This window comes from Molossus molossus, unplaced genomic scaffold, assembly GCF_014108415.1.
Source record: "Molossus molossus isolate mMolMol1 unplaced genomic scaffold, mMolMol1.p scaffold_m16_p_8, whole genome shotgun sequence".
NCBI classification, from domain to species: Eukaryota; Metazoa; Chordata; class Mammalia; order Chiroptera; family Molossidae; genus Molossus; species Molossus molossus.
In genome coordinates this window covers 63,034,845-63,062,758 of record NW_023425402.1, presented here as the reverse complement: position 1 = coordinate 63,062,758, position 27,914 = coordinate 63,034,845, and the positions used below count along the sequence as shown (strand labels likewise).

Here is a 27,914-nt window from a genome sequence, read left to right as displayed (position 1 = left end):
ATTTAAAGCTGAGCATAGAGGCTGAAAAAGTTAAGTCAATACATATTACAAGTGATTAAAAATGAGCAAACATACATACGTTTCACAAAAGAAAAAACAAAATAAACTTTAACACAAATCCTCAGTGGAAACCAAACCGACACCTGGGAGTACTGGTGACTCAAACTATGAACTATTATAGAGCAGGATTTCCAAAGTGTGTTCTGCACGGAAAAGATGCCTGGAGAGCAGCCTAAAGGGGAGGGCGTGGGAGGGTCCTAGAATACCTGGCCCCCATGGAAAGTACTTAGATTCTACTTGTTATATAAAGAGAGATTACATACAGGCGTTCATTTAAAAATGGCTAAAACAAAGGAACATGGCTCTCCAAAATTATAATACGTGAAAGCATATGAAGTATAAAAGCAACATTACATAGTACATGCTCAGTAGCTGAAATGAACACTTCTCTGCACGTGAGGGTCGGGGTTCCGTCTATAAGCATGGACTTCTGCTCTGCTCTCTCCTGTGCAGTTTCTCTTATGGATCTTTCTATGGTTGGTGAGGAGGAGGAGGACAGGGGCTGACCATTTTATTTCTATGAGATCATCAATTTTCCTCCCATTTTTTTCTTTCCTTCACTGAAAAATTCTCCAAGAGCCCCTTTTCCTTTCATTATACCTCTTCCCTCAGAGGCTGTCCCTCCAGTGTTTTTTCCTGGATTCATTGCTATGAAACCACTCTTTTGTCAATTTGTGCTGGCAAAAAGATTAATACCAATCTTTTGCATTATTGATTACACCAGGGCACAAATGGGCTCCTGTATATGTGATACATTTAAAACTACTTGTGCGCCCTGGCCAGTATGGCTCCGCGGTTAGAGCTTCGGCCTGAGGTCCCAAGAGACCCGGGTTCGGTTCCCACTAAGGGCACGTACCTCAGTTGCAGTTTGTCCCCGGCCCTGGTTGGGTTGTGCAGGTGGCAATTACTCGATGTGTCCCTTTCACATTGATGCTTCTCTCTCTCTCTCCCTCCCACTCTATCTGAACAAAATATCCAAAACTGTCCTCAGGTGAGGATAAAAAATAAATAAATAAATGAAACTACTTGTGTCTATAGAATAGAAATATACAGTATATAGACAAGCCTAGTTAAATAACAAATTCCATAGAGCAGTAAAAACAGGTTGCCAAGTATCTTAATAAGAGTAGGGGGATTGCCCTGGCCGGTTTGGCTCAGCGGTTAGAGCGTCGGCCTGCGGTCCTGAGAGACCCGGGTTCAGTTCCCGCTAAGGGCACGTACCTCGGTTGCAGTTTGTCCCCGGCCCTGGTCGGTTGTGCGGGTGGCAGCCACTCGATGTGTCCCTTTCACATCGATGTTTCTCTCTCTCTCTCTGTTCCTCTCTCTCCCTCCCACTCTACCTGAACAAAAAATGGAAAAATGTCCTTGGGTGAGGATAAAAAAAAAAAAAAAAAAGAGTAGGGGGATTAAGTAAGTGTCAATTAACAGAAGTAAAATAAAAACAAGGTAGAAAGATCACTGAGGAAAAATAACAAAGTGAAAGTGGAATTAGAGAGAGAAAAGCCTTAGCTAATTAATTTTAAGATAATAGCCTGGCCCTGGCCGGTTTGGCTCAGCGGTTAGAGCGTCGGCCTGCGGTCCAGAGAGACCAGGGTTCAGTTCCCGCTAAGGGCACGTACCTCAGTTGGTTTGTCCCCGGCCCTGGTTGGTTGTGCGGGTGGCAGCCACTCGATGTGTCCCTTTTGCGTCGATGTTTCTCTCTCTCTCTCCTCCTCTCTCTCCCTCCCACTCTACCTGAACAAAAAATGGAAAAATGTCCTCGGGTGAGGATAAAATAAATAAATAAAAAAATAGTAATAATTGCCCGGCCTGTGTGGTGCAGTGGATTGAGCATCATACCATAGACTGAGAGGTTCCAGTTTGATTCCTGGTCAGGGCACATGCCCAGGTTTCAGGCTTAATCCCCAGTAAGGGGCATGCAGGAGGCAGCAGATTGATGTTTCTCGCATGGATGTTTCTATCTCTCTCTCCCTTCCTCTCTCTCTAAAAAAAAAACAATAAAAACATATTTAAAAAAAAAATTTAAGACAATATAAATGCAAAGGTTTTAATTGAGTATATAATTCATGATATGTGTAGAGCAGAATATAAACGATGGGTTGGGAGGATAAGCAAAGGAAAAGCACCAATTCAAGGACTCCAAAGTAGCACTATATTCAGAGCAAGGAGGGATGAAAGACAAAGAAAGTGTGAAAATAAAAATACTGTTACAGCACAATGTGGCCCTCAAAAAAAGAGATAAATTACAATAAATTCTATTATTTCATGGCTTTAAGAATTTTTTAAAGCAATCATTAAGAGGACAGATCCCAATATCGCTCAACATAAGGTATGCCAATAGCATCCATCAGCACAAACTAAAATTGTTCATGAAACTAACATATTCAAAAACACCAACAGGGCCCTGGCCAGTTTGGCTCAGCGGTTAGAGCGTCGGCCTGCGGTCCAGAGAGACCTGGGTTCAGTTCCCGCTAAGGGTATAGACCTCAGTTGCAGTGTGTCCCCGGCCCTGGTTGGGTCATGTGGGTGGCAACCACTCGATGTGTCCCTTTCACGTCGATGTTTCTCTCCCTCTCTCTCTCCCTCCCACTCTATCTGAACAAAATATCAAAAAATGTCCTCGGGTGAGGACTAAAAAAAAAACAAAAACAAAAAAAAACACCAACAGGGAAGAGAGCCTTTTAATGATCACAGTGGAGTCCCATGGGCAACATTTAACCAAGTAGAGTGCCACTTAATGTTTCAGAGACAATCCAATCGTAGGAGAATCTAGCTTGAAGACAGTGTGACTCCAGAAAATACGTTTTTAAAGAAGCAACTGCACACACAAACATTAGCTGATTACATACTTATCTTTTTTCCCCTCCTATCTTCAGCATGATCTTTGAGAGCTAGAACCTCAAGTGTTCTTTAAAATGAAGAGAAACATTGATACACACAAGAGCTCCTCAATAAATTCCAATAAATACCTTGTTGGGGTGGGGGTGCAAAACTTGGAACATTTTTCTAAGGCTAATTCTGAGTTTTGTAAGAGAATAGTATTTCCTTCCTCAAGCAATGAACACAAAAAAGAAAATACTGTTTAAGCCGCACTTACCCTCCAAGCAAGTCTGCAGTGTCGCTTTGTTGATTCATATTGACAACCCTCAAACGATGGCCTTTAAAACAAAAAAAGCAAGAGGGTCATTCCAAGAATTTAAAGACTGATAAAATCCAGTGTGATCCTTAAAGATGTGCAGACATGGGCAGAGGGCTAATCTTTAAACATGCATTTCCTCTGATCCACTTCTTTTACTTTTAGAATTCAAATATTTCACCTAACCCAAAGAGGTTTGTGTAAGAAGATTCACAGTGACTTACTACTCTAGCATCAGATAACTGAAAACAACAAAAATCCTTTAGTAAGTCAATGTCTATAAATCAGAATGAAACAAATGTCTAGTGTGGAATATTATTTAGCCATCAGAATAGAAATGAGGCAGTTGTTTTTAAAGATGCTCGATTTGCTTAACTAAATGCAATACATAAAGCTCAATCCCATTTGCTTAAAAACAAAACCGAATCTTTATGTATATGTATTTGCAGACCATAGAGTACAACTAAAAACAAAGTTAATGCCAATCCGTTAACAGTGGTTATTTCTAGGGAAAGTGAAGTGTTGGCACTTTTTAAACTCCAGTATTCTTTTGACTTTGTTTTTCGGGGAAGGGGGAGGCCGTCGGAGTGAAATGTTTATTCTCTGTGGACAGAGTGCTTGCCCTCTAGGAGTTACCTGTAATGTGAGCCAAGTACTGTACAGTGGAGGTTTTGCCAGTCCCGGTCTCTCCCACCAGCAATACGGGTTCTCCTTTGCTAACGCACACCGCAAGCTGTTCAATAAGAACAGAAGATGGCCTCGTAGCAGCAAAAGTGAGCTTCTCCCTGGGAAGGGGAAAGTAATTAAGCAGTTAAGAGAAGAAGGCTACACCCTGGCCGGTTTGGCTCAGCGGTTGAAGCATCGGCCTGCGGACCTGAGAGTCCCGGGTTCGGTTCCTGCTAGGGGCATGTACCAAAAAAAAAAAAAGAGAGAGAGAGAAGAAGGCTACAAGCTTCTCATAGTGTTGCTTTGAGGAACCAGATTTTCTAGACTCAACAAACAAAAACGAAAAGACAACTCAGAGTAATTGTCTTCATGCTATAACAGATATCCTTATAACATATGAAATGCAGAACTCATTCATTCTACAAACATACAAGCACCAAGTATACATCTAGTACATTACGAGGCTCTGGCAATTCAAAACACTAATAAGATAAGATATTATCTATACTAGTTACATTATCTTGAGCAAATTACTTATCTTAACCTCAGTTTCCTCACCTGTAAAATTTGGATAGTAATAGTTACTGGTTATAATGGGTTGAATAGTCTTCCCCCCGAATTCATCTAGTTTCACAGAACATACTCTGGGAAAACACTGCTCCTTACCATCCCATGCACCGGAGAGATCAGTTCAGATACATGTTTAGCTCAAAGGGGCTGGACTAGACCCTCTATCAAGTTCCTAACAACTCTATCATTGTCATATTACACAGGAACCCTATTTACCTCTGTATGTGAACAGCCTCACTTTGTTTCCGCAGAAGCCGCACTCGACCGACTTGTACATCTAGCTCATTGATCACAATTTCTGGTTTATAAAGTTGACAGAAGAATTCAGCCTATGGGAAGGGAAAGATTTTATCTGAGTAACATTTTGAATACTCTTTAGACATCTCCTAATCCGTGAGGCTTACTGGGACGCTCTAATTAGCACTTTACTAAAAGGCACTTTGTATTTCCAAGACAGGCAAGTTAGCTTCTAATTACTTTATATTTTAATTTTCCAAATTTCTAATGTTTTTAAAAACTGGTTATGTTTTCCAGTAATAGCATTTTTTATTCATTCAAATAACCCTATTTAGAGATCTTCCTAAATCTAAAGTAAATACACTGACATACCCCATAGTGAACAAAAACTCGACTCCTAAACGATATGAAAAAAAAGTACTTTTTCTTCAGCTATGCCTCCTTCTACATTAAATTTCTAATGTACACAGGAAAGAGTGACTTGAATAAACCAGGATGCATCTATCTACAGCCAAAGCAGAAAGAGACGCTGTGCCAGATGGTCTAGGACATCTACCCAGCTGCCGTTCCTTTCTCATCCTGGTTGTCAACCTAAAGAACCCAAATTTGATCACGCTTGGGTAGGGTGAAAGGGGCAAAGTACTCAGGAAAGGTGAACCCCTCTTCACTCAAAGGGGATGAATCCTGATCAATCAAAGCCAATGGTGGGCCCTGGCCAGTTTGGCTCAGCGGTTAGAGCGTCAGCCTGCGGTCCGGAGAGACCCGGCTTCGGTTCCCGCTAAGGGCACCTACTTCGGTTGCAGTTTGTCCCTGGCCCTGGTTGGTTGTGCAGGTGGCAGCCACTCGATGTGTCCCTTCACGTCGATGTTTCTCTCTCTCTCTCTCCCTCCCACACTATCTGTACAAAAAATGGAAAAACATCCTCGGGTGAGGATAAAAAAAAAAAGCCAATGGTGGGCCCACCCGGTGTGGCTCAGTGGTTGAGCATCAACCCATGAACCAAGAGGTTGCCAGTTCAATTCCCAGTCAGGGCACATGCTCAGGTTGCGGGCCAAATCCCCAGTAGGAGGCGTGCTGGAGGTGTCCAGTCGATGTTCTCTCCCACTGATGTTTCTATCTCTGTCTCCCTCTCTACAAAAAAAAAAAATCAATAAAGAAAAAAAATTAAACAAAAAAGCCAGGGGTGGTAGTTTCATTTCTCTTGCCAACTATAATTTTATTGTTTAAGCCCCTTCAAATAGGTGTTCTGTTACTTATAGCGAAAACCATCCCAAAAGTTTCAGAAGCCTAAGGAACACCTCTATTTCGGTTCCTGACACAGGCTTTTTTGAATCATCATTTATTTGGGAATGCCAGATATCTGCCTCAAGATGGGCCCCAGGCTTCTCCAGTTAGCAATACCACTGCTAAAACATTCTCTCCTCCAGAAACATGTATTTTGATATAAAACAAGAAAGGTAAAATATTAACAATATCAGCAATGACCTTAAGTAGTGTGTATACAGATGTTCACTGATACTATTCTTTTCAACTTCTCAGATGTTTGAAGATAGTAATAAAAAGTTGAAAAAAATCTCCTTGTGCATAAAACTATAAAAGTATTACTAAGACACAGTTCCAGTCCTGATTCCATAACCAACAGAATAACATGCTCATTAAAACAGTGGAAGAGAAGGCATGCATGTGATATAGGACACCAGGAAGCTCACCTTAAGAATATGGAACATGACCTGGCCGGTTTGGCTCAGCGGTTAGAGCGTTGGCCTGCGGACCAAAGGATCGCGGGTTCAATTCCTAGCCAAGGGCACGTACCTGGGTTTCAGGTTTGATCCCTAGCCCCAGTCAGGGTCATGCAGGAGGCAACAAATCAATGTGTATCTTTCACATCAGTGTTTCTCTTTCTCTCTCTCTCTCTCTCTCTCTCTCGCCCTTCCTTCCACTCTATCTAGAAAACCAATGGAAAAATATCCTCGGGTAAGTATTTTAAAAAATAAAGAAAAGCTCTGGCCAGTTTGGCTCAGCAGTTAGAGCGTCGTCCTGCGGTCCAAAAGGACCAGGGTTCAGTTCCCGCTAAGGGCACGTCCCTCAGTTGCAGTTTGTCCCCAGCCCTGGTTGGATCGTGCAGGTGGCAGCCACTTGATGTGTCCCTTTCACGTCGATGTTTCTCTCTCGCTTCCTCTCTCTCCCTCCTGCTCTATCTGAAGAAAAAAATGGAAAAATGTCCTTGGGTGAGGATAAAAAAAGAATGTGTAACACATTGCCATGGTGGGTTTGTCTTAGTGGTTAGAGCGTTGGCCTGAAGATCAAAGGGTCACAGGTTCGATTCCTAGCCAAAGGCATGTACCTGGGTTGTGGGTTCAATCCTTGATCCCTAATCCCAGTCGAAGTTGTGCGAGAGACAACCAATCAACGTGTCTCTCTCATATCGATGTTTCTCTCGGTCTTCCTCCCTTCCTGCTACTCTATCTAAAAATTAATGGAAGGATATCCTTAATTGAGGATTAACCAAAAAAAAAGGAAAACTACTTATCTAGGAGGTACTGAGAGCTTTATGGCCATGAGAGGCAGCAATGAAACCACCAACTTTGACAGAGGCGGCAGTTATTGCAAAAGCTATGCCAGGTAAGGACCAGAGACTAGCAAGTGAACTAAAGGTTCCAGGTTCCTTTCAATGGGGAAGTAAAAATAGCATACCTTTTTCTTGGAAATGTTCAGTTTGCTTCCAATGACTTCTGCCATTTTTAGTCTGCTTGTATGCTTGGAAAGCATTGCTGTGAAACAGTCCAGAGCCTATTAAAATAATCAAGGTAAATGCCAACTGACTTTTAAAATAATACATAATAATACTGTCATTCTCCTGGCCATAAAAGGGAAGAACATAAAATCCAGCAGGAACATTTCTACAGGTCAAATAAGATACCAACCCTAGACTCTAGAACCTTGCCATGGGGGTAGGACACAAATGTGAAGGCTTTACTATCAACACACTGGTTAATTAGGGAAAAAAAACAGAAAAGCTTCATTCAAGTAAAAATAGCAATTATGTATTGATCATCAGGTATATGACCTATGGGGGAACTGACTCTCAGACAGTGGAAGTAACACCAAAACATTACTTTCTAGCTGTAAAGGGAAACTCCTGGTGGTCGATAAAGGGATCACATTGCCTTACTTTAACTCAGTACTCAACCTTACCAACTACCGATAGACCAACCAGGTATGTATCTTCTGATGTAATGAAATATAAAGTACATATCTCATCAAAAATGGATTCTATCCACAAAACAGTTGAATTTGAATACCTCAAGCACTCCGTTAAACTTCTATTTAAGGAAAGACAAATAAAATGACAAAGAAAAGGATACCAGGGGTAAGGTAAAATAAAAAAAATGTAGCAGATCCCCAAGTAATATAATTTTCTTCAACATCACTTTATTACATTGATGAGAAAAAAGAACTGATTCTGGCCCGAGCCACTGTGTGATTTGCACATTTTCCTCAACTATGTAGATTTTCTCCTGGTATTGTGGTTTTCGCCCACATCCCTAAGATATGCATGTTAGTAAACTGAGTCTGTGTGTGTGTGTGTGTGCGCGCGCGCGCGCGCGCGCATGTACCCTGTCATGGGAGGGCACCCTATCCAGTATTGGGTCTTGTCTTGCCCCGAGCTGCTGGGAGAAGCCAGCTATGACCCTGAACTAGAATAAGTGGGTTAAAAAATAATTACCTTACTTGTTTTTATTACTCTTTCTTAAATGTATGTATAGCTCACACTTATTTCAGTGTTTAATATTAGAAATGTCTGAGGTCTTTATTTAGAAGTATGTGTATGCCATAGGAACTTAACTCGTTTATATCAATCAGCCTATGGTAAAACTGGTTTCCTTTTCTATCACTTTGCTTTTAGTTGCAGTTTCCAAAAACATATTAATGACATTATGTGAGGACTTACTGTATTTGGTTGTGCCATCACCAAGTATATTATATCAATAAACTTCCCAAGAGCATTTAAGAGAATTTATCTGGTTTTTGTACCTAATTCCTGGCACAGAGCTTGAAAATCCATGTCTTTTGTTATTCACTAGATTTCCTCTGAACCATACCAGAGTTTATTATGCTAAACAAGCTGACTCTGGATGGGCCCTTTAATAGTTTAAGGATGAAGTTGGCCAGGCCAATAAGACCAACATCTGATTGGAGGGTTGAAACTTTAAGCTCCACTCCCAACCCTTGGAAAGAGGAGAGGGGCTGGAGACTGACTTCAATCACATGGCCAATGACATAATAAGACCCCAATAAAATACTGGACATCCACTCTGGCCTGTTTGGCTCAGCTTTTAGAGCATCGGCCCGTGGACCAAAGAGTCTCGAGTTTGATTATCGTCAAGGGTACGCACCTTGGTTGCAGTTCGGTCTCCGGCCCTGGTCAGGGTCGTGTGGGAGGCAACTATTTGATGTCTCTCTCTCTCTCTCCCTCTCTCTCTCTCTCATCCCCTCCCTCCCACTCTATCTGAAGATAAACAGAGAAACATCCTCAGGTAAGGATATAAAAAAAAACAAAAAACTAGACATTCAAAGCTTAGAGAAACCAGGACATAATGATTCACCAGGAAGGTGGCACACCTGACTCCACAAGAACTGAAGCTCCTGTGCCTAGGACCCATAAGACTTTGTCCTATGCATCTCTTCCATTTGACTATTGTTGCATTATACCTTTCATATTAAAACTGTAACCTGTGCTTTGGTCAGTATGGCTCAGCAGTTAGAGCTTCGACTCTCACAGAGAAGGGTCTCGGGTTCAATTACTGGTCAAGGGCATGTACCTGGGGTTGTAGGTTCGGTCCCTGGCTCTGGTTAGGGACATGTGGGAGGTCATGTCTCTTTCACATTGAAATTTCTGTCTCTCCCTCCTTCACTTTCACTCTATCTAAAAAATCAATGGAGCCCTGCCTGTGTGGCTCAGTGGTTGAGGGTCGATCCATGCACCAAGAGGTCGCCGGTTCAATTCCTGGTCAGGGAATATGGCTGGGTTATGGGCCAGATCCCCAGTGGGGGACATGCAGGAGGCGGCCAACCAATGTTCTTTCTCATCAATGTTTCTATCTCTCTCTTCCCCTTTCTCTAAAAAATCATCTTAAAAAAATAAATTTAAAAAATCAATGGAAAAATATCCTCAGGTGAAGATTAACCTGTACTATATTGTTCTTTCAATGAGTTCTGTGAGTCCATTACTGAGAAGGTCATAAGACCTGAATTTATAACTGGTAGGTCACAAGTGTGGGTAGCCCCTGATAGTTGCAGCTGGGGTCTGAAGTGGGGGCAGTCTTGTGGAGCACTGAGCCCTTGAACCAATGGGGTCTACACTAATCCAGGTAGTCAGCATCAGAACTGGACTCAATTAGAGAACACCAATTGATGTCAGAGCAATGAATAAACAACCAGATAAAGCCAGAAGGTGGAACATTCTGCAAAACAACTGACCTGATGTCTTTAACATGGTAGTAGTGTCCTTAAAGGGAGGACTCAGATACAGTAAGAGTTCTTAAGCCTATACACATAGAAAAAGATCTGGAAGATACACTAAGGTTTTAACAGTGCTGGTGAATTCCTAGATAGGGGAATATATTTTAACATTTTGTTCTCCTGTATTTTTCCATTTTCAACAGTACACAGTACTGACTCATGCTACATTCAACGTGAATTAACTGAGAATATGCTGAATAAAAAAGCCAGAAACAGCCCTGGCTGGTTTGGCTCAGTGGTTAGAGCATTGGCCTGCTGTCAGAGAGACCAGGTTCAGTTCCCACTAAGGGCACATATCTCAGTTGCAGTTTGGCCCCGGCCCTGGTTGGGTCATGCGGGTGGCAGCCACTTGATGTGTACATTTCACGTCGATGTTTCTCTCTCTCCCTCTCTCCCCCTCTCTCTCTGCCTCCCTCCCACTCAATCTGAACAAAAAATGGAAAAATGTCAAGTGAGGATAAAAAATAAATTAAATATGGAGGGTGGGGTGGGGTGGGGGGTGCCAATGGGTAAAAAGGTAAAATATCTGTAACAAAAAAATAAATAAAAATTCATAAAAAAAATAAAAAATAAATAAATTAATTAATTAAATAAAAGCCAGAAACAAAAGGTCATATATTGTATGATTCCATTTATATGAAATGTTCAGACTCAGCAAATCTATAGACAGAAGGTAGACAGGTGATTGGCAGGGGTTACAGAGAAGGGAAAATAGGGATAATGAATAATGGGTATAAAGTTTCTTTTTGGGGTGATGAAGTTGTTCCAAAATTAGATAGTGGTAATGGCTGCATAATTAGTGAATATATTAAAAGACACTGAACACTTATACATCTGAAAATGGTAAATTAATTACATCTCAATAAAGTGGTTTTATATACAAATGCACAACATCCTAAAATAGAGACTAACGAAGATAAAGTGGACTCCTACCAATACTACAGTTTTATTTTAAAAGTAAAAAACAGCTCTTGTCGGTTTGGCTCAGCAGTTAGAGTTGGCCCACAGACCAAAAGGTTGTGGATTTGATTCCTGGTCAAGGGCACATACCTTGGTTGCAGGTTCAATCCTTGGCCCTGGTTGGGGTAGTATGGGAGGCAGCCAATCAGTGTGTCTCTCTGACATCAATAGTTCTCTCTCCCTTCCTCCCTCCCAAATCTATCTAGAATTCAGTAGAAAAATATTGTTGGGTGAGGATTAACAAAAAAAAAAGTATGAAACAACGCTGGCCAGTGTGGATCAGTGGTCAGAGCATTGATGGGCCTGAGTACCAAAATGGACATGGGTTCGATTCCCAATCAAGGGCACATGTCTGGGTTGCAGATTCAATCCTCAGCCCTGGTCAGGGCTTGTGGAGGAGGCAACCAATCAATGTCTCTCTCTCATATGGATGTTTGTTTCTCTCTCTCTCTTCCCTCCTCTCACTGCTCCCTTCCACTATGGAGGGGAAAAAAAAAAAATCAATGGAAAAAATATCCTCAGGTGAGGATTAACAACAACAAAAAACCCCACAAAACATTTATTATGTCCAATTAATTTTAAGGCAATATTAGTTCCGTTTTAACTAGCTAAGGATAATACGTAGTACCTACACAAAAGAAAAACTCTGATAGCAGTCAAGAGACAGAAAATAAAAATGAAAATCAACAGCCTGAGAAAACAAGCAAGAAGACTGTACCTTACCTCTTGAAAAATATTTAATGATGCTGATGAAGACAGACTATCAAAGCTATGAGCAATCCTATTACACCAATTCAGTAGATCCCTTAAAAAAAAAAAGTTAAGAAAAGATCATAGGCTAAAGATATCAAAGGCATCAGTTTATTTGGTCCACCTAAGTCCGGGGTCACATGACAATGAAGTTTCTCCTTTTTTCTGTTGATGTGACCTATTACTCATTTCTCCCCATCCATCCAGATAAGATAGCAGGGGAGGGAGTAACCCTCAGAGCAAACTAAGAGGCATTGTCCATTTCTAATTCTCATTTCTCAAAGGACAAGTCAACCACGGAGAACAAAGAGAAAATGCACAGAACTCTCTATACGCAGCAAAATCCAAGGGTCTTATTTAGGACTGCAAGTGTCAACCTGGCCAGTTTGGCTCAGTGGTTAGAGCGCCGGCCTGCGGTCCAGAGAGACCCGGGTTCGGTTCCCGCTAAGGGCATGTACCTCAGTTGCAGTTTGTCCCAGGCCCTGGTTGGGTCATGCGGGTGGCAACCACTCGACATGTCCCTTTCACGTCGATGTTTCTTTCTTTCTCTCTCTCTCCCACTCTCTCCCTCCCACTCTACTTGAACAAAAACAAAAAAATGTCCTCGGGTGAGGATAAAAAAAAAAAAGTCTGCAAGTGTCACAAAAGGATATCCAGTAGAAGAATTGTCAGTAACTATTCCCAACTTTGGCTTTAAAAGTTAATTTTCAAAGCAAAATTAACATTAACCTTTATAAGTCTTCCTAATCGATGACTACAGACCTAAAAAACGGATCTGACACCATGAAGCAGCCCAGAAGTCTAATTTCAAACCTGACCTCTCATAAGCATTTCGTTCTAGCTGGTAAGAAATTCTAAGGGAAGAAGTTCAAAACATCAACTCACAAGTGTGTTTAGGCCAGTACCTTAGAGACAATTCTCTTCCCTCAAGGCTTAGTCTTTTGTTTTCTCTTCTGGCTTCTGAAACTTCCTGAGGTGCCTGTTCACATCCAACAGAACTATCACTCCAAGACTGATGTTTCTCTCCAGTAAGCTGGATGTAAATGTCAAGCAGGTGGTCAGTTGCTGCCAACAGGCTGGGGTATCTGTTCTGAAGAACCTGACAGGAGAAGAAAAAAAGCAAAGAAAACTTAGCAGTAGACACACTGATTTTTAAAAGCACATGTAGCCCTGGCCGGTTTGGCTAAGCGGTTAGAGTGTTGGCCTGCGGTCCAGAGATACCCGGGTTCGGCTCCCGCTGAGGGCATGTACCTCAGTTGCAGTTTGTTCCCGGCTCTGGTTGGGTCGTGTGGGTGGCAACCCCTTGATGTGTCCCTTTCACGTCGATGTCTCTCTCTCTCTCTCTCTCTCCCTCCCACTCTATCTGAACAAAAAATGGAAAAATGTCCTCGGATGAGGATTAAAAAAATAAAATAAAATAAAATAAAATAAAAGCACATGTAAACTGTCCCTGACACTAGTCAACCAAAAAATGTATATATATATCTCTATGATATTGGTCATCTTTACCAAGTATAAAATCTTCTGCCCTTAACCAGAGCCCCATCCCCCTCAAAGACCCTAAATTTCTTCCTACCCAGAACTCAGCTGTCCAGCAATCTCATCAAGAATAACAAAACTTAGGGTGTAGAAGCCAGATGAGAAAAAGGTCTCTCAAGCAACATATATATCCAAATTCCAGAAATTTACTCACTGAATAATCCTGCAAGTACTTTTTACTCTAATTGTAAATATAATTCTAGTAAGATTTGTTGTGTCATTTCTCAGCCAAAAGCAAATTAAAAGCAGTCAATTGGAAAGAAAAAATAACCTTTTAAAATCAGACTACAGTAAAGGGAGGTAGTATTAAGTACTGATAAAAAGGAGCTGATCTTTAAAAAGCAGACAATAAAACTTTAAAAGCAAAATATCTTGTCCTATTCACTTTGATAACTAATGAGAATTTCTTGCAGTATAAATGCTTGGTGCTCATAATATTGATTCCAAGGTTTTATAACATAAAATTGTCCAGTCAAATCTATTTGAGAAGAAAAATATCACATATATATTAAAAATACTGCCATCCAATTCATTTAATTTAGCCTGAAAAGAAGGAAATTATGATTCCAATTTATATATGAAATATCCACATATTTTGTATATATTAAAAATCATCAAGTAGTCGATCTCATAGATTTCTTCATATCTTGTTTTATTGGAGGATTTTACAACAAATATTGCTGAAAATATACTTCAGATGGATTAAAATTAAATGATGCAATTTAATGGTTACACACATGGATCTTTCAAATACAGAATATACATTTTTGTGTATGGAGGGAATACCTATAAAATTGGTTACATATTTATGATCTTGGTCATAACAAATCAAACAATTTCTATTATTTATTTATTTTTTTTAGTCTTCACCCAAGAATATTTTTCTGTTATCATCAGATAGAGTGGGAGAAGCGAGAGAGAAACATCAATGTGAGAGAGACACATCAACTGGTTGCCTCCAGCACAGGACGAACCGCAACTGAGGTAGGTGCCCTTGACCAGAATCATGACTCATTGGTCCGCGGATCAATGCTCTAACTGCTGAGCCAAACCGGCCAAAGCACATAAACTATTTCTATCACCCCTAAAACAAAGTTTCCTCATGCCCCATTCATAATCAATCTTTCCCTCAACCCCTGATCCTGGGAATCATGAATCTGATTCCAATCCTTATGGTTTTTTTTAGGTCTGTCTTTTTATGGAATCATACAGGACATGGTGTATAGTTCAGGTTTTTTTATTCAGCATGTTTTTGAGATTTATTCAGACACCTCTGTATGTATCAGCAGTTCATTCCTTTTTACTGCTGAGTAGTAATTTTGTTATATAAGTATATATATTTATGATCAGGGTGAAAAAAAGCTATTTTTACGTTGGGAAAAAAAACTTCATCAAGTTTTAATACTTCAGTAAAAACTCAGCTATTTGGGATAAAAATTCTGAATAAAATAGATCTGTATGTAGTCCTGGCCGGTTTGGCTCAGCAGTAGAATGTCAGCCGGCAGGCTAAAGACTTGCGGATTCAATTCCGGCCAAGGGCACGTACCTTGGTTGCGGTTCATCCCCGGCCCTGGTTGGGGTTGTGCAGAAGGCAACCAGTTGATGTCTCTTTCTTACATCAATGTTTCTCCCTCTCTTTTTGTCCCTCCCACTCTATCTGAACATAAATAGAAAAATATCCTCGGGGTGAGGATTAAAAAAAAAAAAGATCTGTATGTATCCACCAACATACATTGATACATAAGGTATCATTTTCTACCTTAGCCAAAAAATATATTTTCTTTGTTATTATCACAAATAAAAAAATTTTAAACATAATATTTAATAAACTAATCTGACATATAGTTCTAATTATCAAATGATGTACATTTTGGAGTTTCATTCCTTTGATAAGCATTTATTAAATACCGACTACTTTATAGTAGGGTACTGTTACAGGAAAAGGGAAACAAACAAGTCAAGGAATGGAGCCCACCCTTAAGTTATTCCATCTGGCATAAGAAGATATGCAAGCAATTCAAGCCTACAACACAAAAAGTCATCCCTGCTTGGGAGACACAGGAAGGTTTCATGGAGCAGGAGATATACCTGGCAGAGGTCACCAGTGGCTGTTGAGTGGGCAAGGCCAGCAGAGAAAGCAGGCCATCTAAGGCCCCAGCACTTTAGACATCTGGGCACATGCAAGGTGTATGGGAGAGACAACATGTGAGAAACTGCCAGGGGTGAATTCCTGGCACACACTAGTTATGAGATAGTACCACATAAATAGCTCGTTTTTTAAAAGTATAATTTGATTATTTCAGCAAGAAGTAAAAAAATCTTTCTGCGCACAGGATTACTGGGGTTGAGAGCAACAGAAATGAGGTTCCTGGAGATTTTATTTCCTAAGTAATACACACAGGATTTTACCACTAGTCATTTACTCAGGAGAGTGTTATTAGGATTTATTAGCAAGTCTAGAAGCTTAAAAATAACAAGTGAGCTTCTCAAAATCAACTATCTAAATATGACATATGTCACTGAAGTGAGGAGGTAAATGTTCCTATTTAATTCCTATGAGCAGAGTGACTCACTGTTATGCACGACAGGAACAAAAAGATAAGCTTTGGCCTGAACTTAAAGTATAAATACTAAAACTAAAGAAATAATAACTGTCAAATGTTTTTATCCTCTTAATCTCCAATAAATTACACCTAAATGTGAACTTCAGTCCTCTCCTTTATAGAAAAGACTGAAACTTAAGTCTGAAAACTGAACATTTAAACATCAATAATTGCAAAAGAAAGAGCTGCATTATGACAGAGCCATACAACAAACATTTAGAAAATGCCAGGCACTGAGTGGATGGTGGAGACACAAAGGTAAGTTACTGGAGTAGCTTATAGTTGAGGGCAGCAAGACGAGGAAAGAAAGAGTTATCAGACACAGAAATACACATGGGAACTAGAGTGAGATAAGTAACTCACAAGTGCAAAGTAGGCTACAGAGTTGTAAAATCACACTGGCAAAGCAAGGCTTAGAGATTACCTTGACAAGCTTTTCCCAGTTTTTTGTGAACTAAATATCCTGAAAACCCTAATAAACACCTAAAATGCTAGATAAAATATCAGATGTCTTGTGCCACTAATTTATCTAAAAACTAACACTAAGAAAGAGCAAAGTACCCCACCTCCAAAGCCTAAATAATCACTGACAATGCTTTATTCGCCACTCTACAAGATGGAGAGCTAAGGAATGGGAAGCTTTCCAAGAGAAGACATAGATACAAAGGGAGGTGAGGAGTTTGCAGAGTAAAGTGAAGTACCTCTTAATGATCAAGGACAACCAGTGACACTACAAAGTGAATCAATGTATAAAGTAACTCATCTCAATTTTCATTAATATCCAAATCAAAATGTGTGTTATTAAGTATAAAATATATTAAGTTACAAATCAACTTAGTAAAAAAGTCCTTTGGGGACAACAGAGGGAAAACATATAATCTGAGAATTAAATGGTACCAAGAATTACTGTTTTTATTTGGTATAATAATGTTATTGTGGTTATATATTAAAATAACCTGCCCTGGACAGTTTGGCTCGTGGCTGAGCGTTGGCCTGCAGACCAGAGAGTCCCAGGTTCGGTTCCTGCTAGGGGCACATACCACAAAAAAATTAATTAATTAATTTAATTAAATAACCTTAAAATTGTGGGGATAAAATGTTATGGGGTTTGATTTCAAATACATTAGCAAGCCCAGCCAGTGTGATTCAGTGGCTGAGTGTCAACCCATGCACCAAGAGGTTGCTGGTTCGATTCCTGGTCAGGGCACATGCCCAGGTTGTGGGCCAATCCCAGTGTGGAGCATGCAGGAGGCAGCCACTAGATGTTCTCTTTCATTGATGTTTCTCTCTCTCTCTCTCTCTCCCTTTCCCTTCCTCTCTCTCTAAAATCAATTAAGTATTAAAAAATATATTTGCAAATAAAAAACACTAGATGAATACAGTAAAATGTTAGCACATAAACTGTTAGCACATTGGGTTGGTATTTTGGGGATTCATGATACTATTTCCTCTACACATTAAGTGTAGAACTTTTAATAATAAAAAGTAAAGAAAAAGAGCAACAATACTTTCTTTTTTTTTTAATCCTCACCTGAGGACATTTTTCCATTTTTTTGTTCAGATAGAGTGGGAGGGAGAGAGAGGAAGAGAGAGAGAGAGAGAGAGAGAAACATCGATGTGAAAGGGACACATCGAGTGGCTGCCACCCACACGACCAACCAGGGCCGGGGACAAACTGTAACCGAGGTACATGCCCTTAGCGGGAACCGAACCCAGGTCTCCCCGGACCGCAGGCCAATGCTGTAACCGCTGAGCCAAACCGGCCAGGGCAAGAGCATCAATACTTTCTAATAACTACATACCTCATTCAGTTCTGTCTTATCCATGTTATCCAGGTGAATTTTGGTCCAATGTTTGTCTAGCAGAGTAGCATGACTATTTAGTGGTCGATACCAATTCCCTCCACAGCTCAAGAGTCTGTATTTCAAAATAAAAAACAGAGTCACACAAAACTCCCAATTTTATTTATTTATTTTTGTTGTTGTTAATCTTCACCCAAGGATACTTTTTCCATTTGTTTCTAGAGAGAGTGGGGGTGGGGGAAGAGACAGACAGACACTGATCAGCCGACCCCTGCACAACCCCAACCAGGGCCATGGATGGAACCCAGGTATGTGCCCTTGACCAAGAATCAAACCTGTAACCCTTTGGTCCGCAGGACGACAATGCTGAGGCAAACTGGCCAGGACAAAACTCCCAATTTTAATCTTGAATTACGACTCTGGCTATCTCTTGCTAGACATTATTTTATATATGAATAAAACTTACGTCCTTTCTGGTGCTAGATACCACTATATCGGGCTTCTAAAGCAGGTAACAAATGAAAGGCTGCCAAATGACCCAACTTTGACTCTTTTCCCAAGGGGGAGTAATAGAGTTTTAATCAAGTTATTTCAAGTCACTGAAGAGCATTCTATTAGGTATTTTGATCTCAACAACACGTTTCTCTTCCTTAAGACATAACTTCAGGAAACAGAAAGACCTACAGCATTAAAGTTCACTGCTTATTACCAAAAGTTACATACCCCAAATTATTAAAAATTTCAGAGAATATTCATAAAATATTCATATCTTTTATGAATATTCTGGGCAAACCACATACTTAACACCAAAGCCATTTAATTTAATCCTCACAACTGTCCTGAGGGTATCATGCCCTTCTTTACTCCTAACACAGAGGAAGAGAAGGAGAATAACGTCCCTGGCTCACTCAACTATGACGACAAATGGCAGAGCTAAGAATGATGATGTCCCAGGACTTTCTGATAGAGAACTTCACTATCTCTGTAAATAAAATCAGGGTCAATTAATATTAACAGGGCCTAGCAAGGTCTTCCTTGAGAACTGTTAAGTCAGTGCTATATTCCATCTGGGAGTGAATATTCACTGAGGTATAATAAACACTAATATAATCAGTAAATATAATGTGACATTAGTTTCACTGTTGGGAATTTTAAAACCTGTACAAGTATAGACTAGCAGCAAGAAATAAACCACTGCCGCCTTGGCCAGTTTGGCTCAGCGGTTAGAGTGTCATCACGTGGACCAAAGAGTCACAGGTTCAATTCCAGTCAAGGGCACGTACCTTGGTGCGGTTTGGTCCCTGGTCCTGGTCAGGGTCCTGCGGAAGGCAGCCAATTGATGTGTCTCTCTCACATCGATGTTTCTCTCTCTCTCTCTCTCTTTTTCCCTCCCTCCCTCCATCCCATTCTGTCTGAAGGATCAATGGAAAAATATCCTCCGGTGAGGATTAAAAAAATAAAAATAAACCACTGCCTTTGTGTTTTTATAAACTGTAGATAGGAACATATTCCAAGTTTGCTTAGGTTTCATTCCTTTGTTGATGCTTATATTCAATTAAGTTTTTTTTTTTTTTTATCCTCACCCGAGGACATTTTTCCATTTTTTTGCTCAGGTAGAGTGGGAGGGAGAGAGAGGAACAGAGAGAGAGAGAAACATCGATGTGAAAGGGACACATCGAGTGGCTGCCACCCGCACAACCGACCAGGGCCAGGGACAAACTGCAACCGAGGTACGCGCCCTTAGCGGGAACCGAACCCGGGTCTCTCAGGACCGCAGGCCGACGCTCTAACCGCTGAGCCAAACCGGCTAGGGCTCAATTAAATTTTTTAACTGCTTAAAATCGTATGTCATTATCACCATCATCATGGCTAACCATTAGTTGGGCACTTACTATGTGACAGGTCTTCAATGCAAGTCATTTCAGTTAATCTTTACAATTTACGTTAAGTTGTAAAGTAGGTATTATTAGCCCCATTATAACCAAACAAGGTACACATAGGTTCAAAGTATCAGCTTCAGGACTCAAACCCAGGACTATCAGACAACAGTCCTACCTCTGATAATTTTTGAAAACATGAAAAGAAGATACAAGTTTTTTTTAACTGGATAATTTTTAAGTGGGAAAAAACCCTTTATTTTATCTCCACTTAAAGTAATCAGAAATGAGCCCTGGCTAGGGGATCAGTTAGTTGGAGCATTGTTCTATTCCTAGTCAGGGTACACACCTAGGTTACACATTTGATCCTGGTCAAAGAGCATACAGGAGCCAACCGATCAATGTCTCTCTCTCACATCGTTTCTCTCTCTCTCTCTCTCAAATCAATAAAAACATATCCTCAGGTGAAGATTAAAAAAAAAATAGTAGTCAGGAATGAGAAGGTTGGCTCTGTCATCAGTTCCAAATACTTAAAGTCCACCCAGAGAACTCTATTCCAGGACTTTTTTTGGATTCAGCATTCTTACATACAGACTTTTGAGGAAGAGGCTCCAGAGTGGGAATAGAAGGGTTAATGCAACATACCTTCTGGTCGCAAAGAACTGAAATCCAGGAGCCGCTTTTAGACAGTCACCTCGGCCAGGAATTAAGAGCTCGCCATTCTCCAAGAGAGGGATCAGTACAGAAACCTAAATAACAAAACCCCACTGATAAAGCTAAAACACAAGTAACAAAAACAAAACCACCCTTTCTCCAAATAATAAATACATTCTTGAAAGAAACCCCAGTTCTCATAGCATGAAGTGAGAGCAAAAGGCAGGTGAGAAAGGCTGAACCACCCACACTCCAGCAGAACTAGTTATTTTTTCAACATTCCCTGAGGGCCTACTATGGACGAGAACCAAGCAAGATACTCAAAATCCAGACATGACTGGCCTTACAGCCTGGCGTCTAATGGGAGACAGCCATGCAGAGCACCACACATCTCGAGCAGTGTGGCCCCGGGGATATACAAAGTGGTGTGTGAAGAGAGAGGGTGGCTGTAAATCAGAGTGAAGCCATCCCAGAGGTAATGACATTCACTAAGCCTTAAAATATGAGCAGGAATTAGCCAGGTTTGGAGGGAGAGAAATGGCACGTATACTCCAAGCAAAGTTTTCAAATGGATAAAAATGTATATGCCTAAGAGTATTACATGAACAGATTATATTATGGTTAGCACAGAACGTACATATGAAGTAGTGGAAAATACAGGCTTAGAGCCAGATAAAAAAAAGGCCTTCTGTGCTGAGCTAAGAAATTTGAGTTTGTTTTTTTTTATCCTCACCCGAGGACTTTTTTTTTTTTTTTTTTTCATTTATCTTCAGATAGAGCAGGAGAGAGAGAGGGAAGAAGAGAGAGAGAGAAAAACATCAATGCGAGAGAGACACATCAAGTGGTTGCCACCCACATGACCCCAACCGGGACCAAGGACAAACTGCAACCGAGGTACACGCCGTCAGCGGGAACTGAACCTGGAACTCTCTGGTCCGTGAGCCAATGCTCCAACAGCTAAGCCAAACCGGCCAGGGTGAAATTTGAGTTTTTTCATGAAAGCTATTGAGAGTATTTTGGCCAGAGGAAAAAATTACCTTTTCTTTTTTTTTTTTGCACTGACTAGTTTGGCTCAATGGTCAGAACATTAGTCTGCGGACCAAAGGGAATCGAGTTCGAATTCCGACCCTAATCGGGGTCATGCAGGAGGCAACCAATGTGTCTCTCTCACATCAATGTTTCTCTCTCCCCTTCCCTCCATCCCTTCCACCCTATTTAAAAAAAAAAAAAAAAAAAAAAATCCTCGGGAGAGGATTAACCAAAAAAAAATTACATTTTTTTATTTTAGGAAACCAACTGTGGCCCCTGCGGTTAGAGCGTCTGCCTGCGGTCCAGAGAGACCCGGGTTCGGTTACCGCTAAGGGCATGTACCTCGGTTGCAGTTTGTCCCCAGCCATGGATGGTCGTGCGGGTGGCAACCACTCGATGTGTCCCTTTCACGTCGATGTTTCTCTCTCTTCCTCTCTCTCCCTCCCACTCTAACTGAACAAAAAATGGAAAAAAAATGTCCTCAGGTGAAGATAAATAAGGAAACCAACTGTGAAACAATATAAAAGGTAAACTAAAAAGAGTTAGCCTGGAGCAAAAGAGGTAAAAAAGAACACCAGCCAGGTAAGAAAGGTAAGGAAGAAAGTAAAGAAAGAAGAAGCCCTGAGCTAAGGCAGTGGGACAGTAGAGAACAGAACATGGAGATAAGGAAAAAGTCTAAGTAATATAAGACTGAATGAGAGACTAGAAGAGGGAGACATCCACCTTCTGGCTTTGTAACTATGTGACAGAAAAGGCTGTTTTGAGAAAGAGCAGACACATTCCATTTTCGACAACTTGAACTTACAATGGTTAAGGAAAATCCAAGTAGAGATTTTTAAAGAAAAGTGTGGACTACACATAAGGATCTAAGGGACGTGAGTTTATTTTATTTTTTTATTTTTATCCTCACCCGAGGACATTTTTCCATTCTCTGTTCTGGTAGAATGGAAGGGAGAGAGAGAAACAGAGAGAGAGAGAGAAACATCGACGTGAAGGGACACATCGAGTGGTTGCCACCCGCAAAACCGACCAGGGCTGGGGACAAACTGCAACCGAGGTACGTGCCCTTAGCGGGAACTGAACCCAGGTCTCTCAGGACCGCAGGCCAACGCTCTAATCGCTGAGCCAAACCGGCCAGGGCGGGGATGTGAGTTTATAGGGGAAGTTTGAAAAGAAAAAAAACAAAGAGCCAAACCAGACATAGTTTTTATTGTTTCATACATGGCCAGGAGCTGAACATCCAAAATAACACAGGGGCACCTCCAAGATAACTCCAAAACTTGAAACTAAAACTAAAAACAAACAAACAAAAAAAACCACAACATCCTGATGGAGATCTGTAAAAGCTGCCTTAAAATCTTAGCTGAGCCGTGGCCGGTTTGGTTCAACGGTTAGAGCTTCGGCCCACAGACCAGAAAGTCCCGGGGGTTTGGTTTCCGCTAAGGGCAAGTACCTCAGTTGCAGTTTGGCCCCGTTTGGGGTCATGTGGGTGGCAACCACTCAATGTGTCTCTCTCACATCGATGTTTCTCTCTCTCACTTCCTCCTTCTCTCCCTCCCACTCTATCTGAAGATAAATGCAAAACAAAAACAAAAAACTGTCCTCTGGTGAGGATAAAAAAAAAATCTTGGCTGAGAAGTTCTGAGAACAAAATAATAATCAAGGAATCCGAGTATGTTTTTAAGTAAACACAACTTCACTAAAATGATAATTATGTTTAAATATAATCAACTGCACAAACACACCTTCTGAAAACAAATGTATCAACAGAAGTGAAATGACCTGCACAAAATGGAATTCAAAGTACAGGAATGTTCTGACCTTTATCAGACACTAACAAAAGCAGACCAAGACAAAATTCGTCAATTTGTCCTTGAATGTGGGCTTAGTCATCAAAGATGTACTCGGCTGTGAGACAGTGACAATCCCTAGGCTCTATTATGACATGGATGGAGTATCATTCATGTTCATCTACCCTCTTGGGCTCTAATTCCACTGTCCATAGTCCAAATGACTTCCCAGGTACCCTGATATCTGAAAAAAATGCCCAGGAAAGAAAGCACTAGAAAGGGAAAAGTCTCAACAAATACTTTTAAACTGGCCTGGTGGTTTATAATTCTGTTTCATTTTTAAGTGTCATTGGGAGGAACCAGCCTTTGCTGATTAAGAAAAATGAGTCCCAGCCCTATAAAACTGAGAGTTAAGACCCTAAAACATGATGATCAAAATGAGGCCCTGCCTAGGCCAGTAATGCCATTACATTTTTACCTCATCTTCAGACACTACAATAATTATAAGACACATGCACTTATACCTACCCTTTCCCCTTCATATCACCCGAAACCCTCTCCACCCTCTCCTTATCCCTCCTTCTTCTACACACCCCGCTTCTTCCCACTCCCTCTCTCGTTTTTCTCATATCCAAGAGGGAAAAGTCCATATGCAGGTAACTATAGAGTTAAGGTTAAAAGAAAATTAAAACCAATCTCAGAAAAATCTGTCCAAAGAAAGAATTTTTCATTTGCATATGTTTTTCTGGTCACAGTTTACATAATACAGAGGAAATACAGACTGACTCCATAGCTAAATTGTATACACATACAACAGTGATCTTTTTAAAACAAAAATATACATCCAATATATTTTCCTTAGTGGAACAAAGACAAGCATACTCTTAATATATAATCTAATCCTTCATCTATCCTCAGCCCACGGCTCTGCAGATGCCATAACTGGGAAGCAGGGTCTTACAGTTCTCAGTGTATCTGTGACAGAGGTAAGATTTTTCCCACAGGGCCTACTCATGGAAAGGCTGTGAAATTGGCCACATATTCGACTTAAGGAAAAAAACTTCTGTGAAACTGGTCACTTATTCAACTACTAAAGAAAACAGTACACGCAGAATTCTATCAATTGTTTATCAAACAAATAACCACCCAAGTAATCAAAGACCTCAAACCAAATTAGGTGGGTAACCATGAACAATTTTCTTACAACAGATCTCTAATCGAATGCCTATTTTAAATCATTCCCTAGAGTCACTAACAAAATGCTCTTCAAAGACAGGAAATTAGTGAAACCACATACCACATCTAAGGGGGCATAGTCAATATCCTCCAGTAGGATCCAGTGTCCCTTTGTGGCTGCCTGTGTTAGGGTGCCAGGCTGCCACACAAACTCTCCTGGGACATCTGTGCAGCGATACATTCCCAACAGCATCTGCAGAAAGAGGACAGAATTACTCAAATCACACATCTGAGGTGCCACTGCTATATCCTTTAATTCCATTAAACTTCTATAGGGATATAAGCAGCACTTGAGGATGTTAGAGCTTCGTCCCATCAGTTATGAAAAACCAATAATGATTCTCATAGTTCCTTAGCAAAAACAGTATTTTAATGCAAACAGTTATAAGCATTGCTAACCCACCAAAACTTGCTATTTCTTAATTACCTTACTGTCAGTCTGATCTCCAAGCTGGACTTTGAGAAGCTCAGGGGGCTTCCTTCTACCTGTCATCGCAGCTAAATGTTCAACTAAGGAAGTTTTGCCGCATCCTATTGGTCCTTCCAACAATACAGCATTCTGAGAAGCCACTGCCATAGCCAGGGTCTGAAGATTTTTGCAGACTGACTCAACCAGCACGTAAGACCTAAAGGCCAGCTCCTGTTCACGTGAAGAACTTCTATTACTAGCCTAAGGAGGCAAGTGAGAAATAAAAAGCATGTCAAGAATGAGTCTTTTCTGCAAAAGGCAAAGGTTAATTTGACAATGCTTCCACTGACCTTTATATAAACCTCTGCCAATAAATTAGTAGTACCAGAAATATAATAACAGAATGTTATCCAAAGTAAGGATCTGATTTTTTTTTTTCTTTCTTCCTCCCTCAACCCCTGCCTTGGGGGGAGAAAGGGGAAAAAAATTATTAACAAATTGAAGAAAAAGTCTCCCAAAGTTTAAGAAGCCAAAAAAACTGACACACAGGATTCAGGCAAACCACTACTCAATTATTTTGTTTCCCTCCTCTCGCCATATTCTAGGATTTCGTATCTACAATTAAGAATGCACACAAGCCCAGCCGGTGTGGCTCAGTGGTTGAACATCAACCCATGCACCAAGAAGTCCTGGTCAGGGCACATGACCAAGTTTCAGGCCGATTCTCAGTCAGAATGTATGCAGGAGGCAGCTGATCAATGTTTCTCTCTCGCATCTTTCTTTCTTCCTTCCTTCCTCTTTCTCTCTCTCCCCTCTTCCTCTTTCTAAAATATCAATTAAAAAAAAGAAAGAAAAGAATACAAACAATACATTTCTAAGACACTAAATGTATATTTTATAAAATTATTAAAAGTTTTCAGGTATAATAAGAATATGGGGTTAACTACTTTTATTTTACATATAAAGTATTTAATTATGAAATGATGTAAAATCTGGGAGTTGCTTTAAAAATAATGTGTGAGCAAAGTGTGCAGAAATATAAGTGAAAAGTAATTGATCACAAATTTATAATTATTGAAGATGAGTGATAGGTAGGTACATAGTGGTTCATTATACCACTGTTTCTACTTTGGAATGTGTTTGACATTTTCCATAACAAAAAGTTAAAAATAATGAAATAATGTACCCAATGTTTTTAACAGGTACAGAATTTCAGTTTTGTAAGATGAAAACGTTTTGGAGCTTGTTTGCACAACAATGTGAATGTACCTAACACTACTGACGCGTACACTGAAAAGTTTTTTGTTGTGGTTAATCCTCACCCAAGGATATTTTTCCACTGATTTTCTAGATAGAGTGGAAGGGAGGGAGGGAGAGAGAGAGAGGAAAAGAGGGAGGGAGGAAGAGGAAGGGAGAGGGAAAGGGAGCGAGACAGAGAGCGAGAGCGAGAGTGAGAGAGAGAAATACATCAATGTGAGAGAGACAAATCGATTGGTTGCCTCCTACACAACCCCCACCAGGGCTGGAGATTGAACCTGCAACCCAGGTATGTGCCCTTGACTGGGAATCAAATCCGCAACCCTTCAGTCTGCTGGTCGATGCTCTAACTGCTGAGCCAAATTGGTCAGGGCCACACTGAAAAGTGTTTAAGATGGTTAGTGTTATGTGTATTTTACCAACATGTTTTAAATAAGTTTTTTTAATTGATTTTTGGGAGAAAGAGAGAAACATCAATCACCTGCCTCCTGCACACCCCCTACTGGGGACCGAGCCCACAACCTGGGCCTCTGCTCTGACCAGGAATCTAACAGGGACCTCTCAGTTCATGGGAGAATGCTCAATCCACTGAACTATACTGGCCAGGCTTTTTTTTTTAATTGAAATTTACCACAATTTTAAAAAATGTTTATATAGCCCTGGCTGGTTTGGCTCACGGTTGGAGCGTCGGCCTGCAGACCAGAGAGTCCTGGGTTCGGTTTCCGCTAGGGGCACGTACCAAAAAAAAAAAAAAAAAAGTTTAAATAATAATGCACCTAACATAACACAGGGAAAATGATCTCCTGGAAATGTAGAATGATTATTAACTTCTAAGGAATAATAACTTCTCAAACATGGCTAGTCCTCTAAAGTTATATGAGGACAAAATAAGATTCAGGGCTGAAAGCTATTTGCAACTTTCTGAAGGACTATTACTCCAGCAACTTAGCAGGTGGGCTGGGCCATAGCACCACCATTCTGCACTCTGCCCCAGTGTTCTGCCACTGCTACCCAACACCAAACCTGCGCCCCTAACCAGAATCCTTCCCTATATTAAAATTGTAATGCTCCAAACATAATCTATTTAAAGAGAGTGGGAGGGGTTGTGGGGGTGTCTTAGAGGGAAACACAGAAGCTTTGGAAGTGTTGGTATATTAGTGCTGGTTACAGATATATTCGGTTTCTGAATAATTACCGAAATGAATATTTAACACTTGTGCTTTTATGTATATATATTGTACTTTAATTTTTAAAAAAATTATACTACCTAATGAGAAACCGATGGTACAAGGAACAACCCAGGACTCATTCCAAGAAGAAAACTGGGTGGGTCTCACCAAAGTGACAACCGATTAAAGACTGCTGTGAGGGAAACAGAAAACAGACTGGCTCCTAATGGTTCCAGATTATGGAAGCCAATGATGAACTATAAGACTTTCTAAAGTGTGGTCTGGAGCCACATTCTTAGAAAAGTCATTTCATATGGCAGGGGGAAGTTCTCTACAGATACCAGCCTCTCCCACAACAAAGAGAAAATTCTGATAGAGGTGGCTGGGATTTAGACCTGGGCCTAACCCTGTGTCAGCCAAAGTGCAGCCCAAGGGTCTCTGGGCAAGACACTCTGTCCTTGTTTTACATAAACATAATATACAACACATGCCACCCAACCTCACAGTTATTGTAGCAAGTAAATGAGAGGATATATGGAAGAGCTTGCTAAAGTTAGGAGCATTACAAACGCATTGTTACAGTTTCTAATTCAACATTAAATAGGGACAAAGGGAAAATCAGAGAGAAGTGCTCTGAGTAAATTACT

At 40.6% G+C, this 27,914-nt stretch overlaps 1 protein-coding gene across 1 annotated transcript in view; it reads right to left on the bottom strand.

The window, feature by feature from the left end:
• MDN1 (midasin AAA ATPase 1) overlaps positions 1–27,914 on the bottom strand; it is a 156,996-nt gene that overhangs the window by 107,315 nt on the left and 21,767 nt on the right. The window contains exons 6-15 of the mRNA XM_036247864.1: positions 24,860–25,102; positions 24,494–24,625; positions 20,369–20,472; positions 17,847–17,961; positions 12,808–13,001; positions 11,876–11,957; positions 7,364–7,459; positions 4,649–4,761; positions 3,833–3,981; positions 3,158–3,218 (exon numbers count right to left, since the gene is read on the bottom strand). Coding sequence (XP_036103757.1) covers positions 3,158–3,218; positions 3,833–3,981; positions 4,649–4,761; positions 7,364–7,459; positions 11,876–11,957; positions 12,808–13,001; positions 17,847–17,961; positions 20,369–20,472; positions 24,494–24,625; positions 24,860–25,102 — 1,289 coding nt within the window. The remainder of the gene's footprint in view (positions 1–3,157; positions 3,219–3,832; positions 3,982–4,648; positions 4,762–7,363; positions 7,460–11,875; positions 11,958–12,807; positions 13,002–17,846; positions 17,962–20,368; positions 20,473–24,493; positions 24,626–24,859; positions 25,103–27,914) is intronic.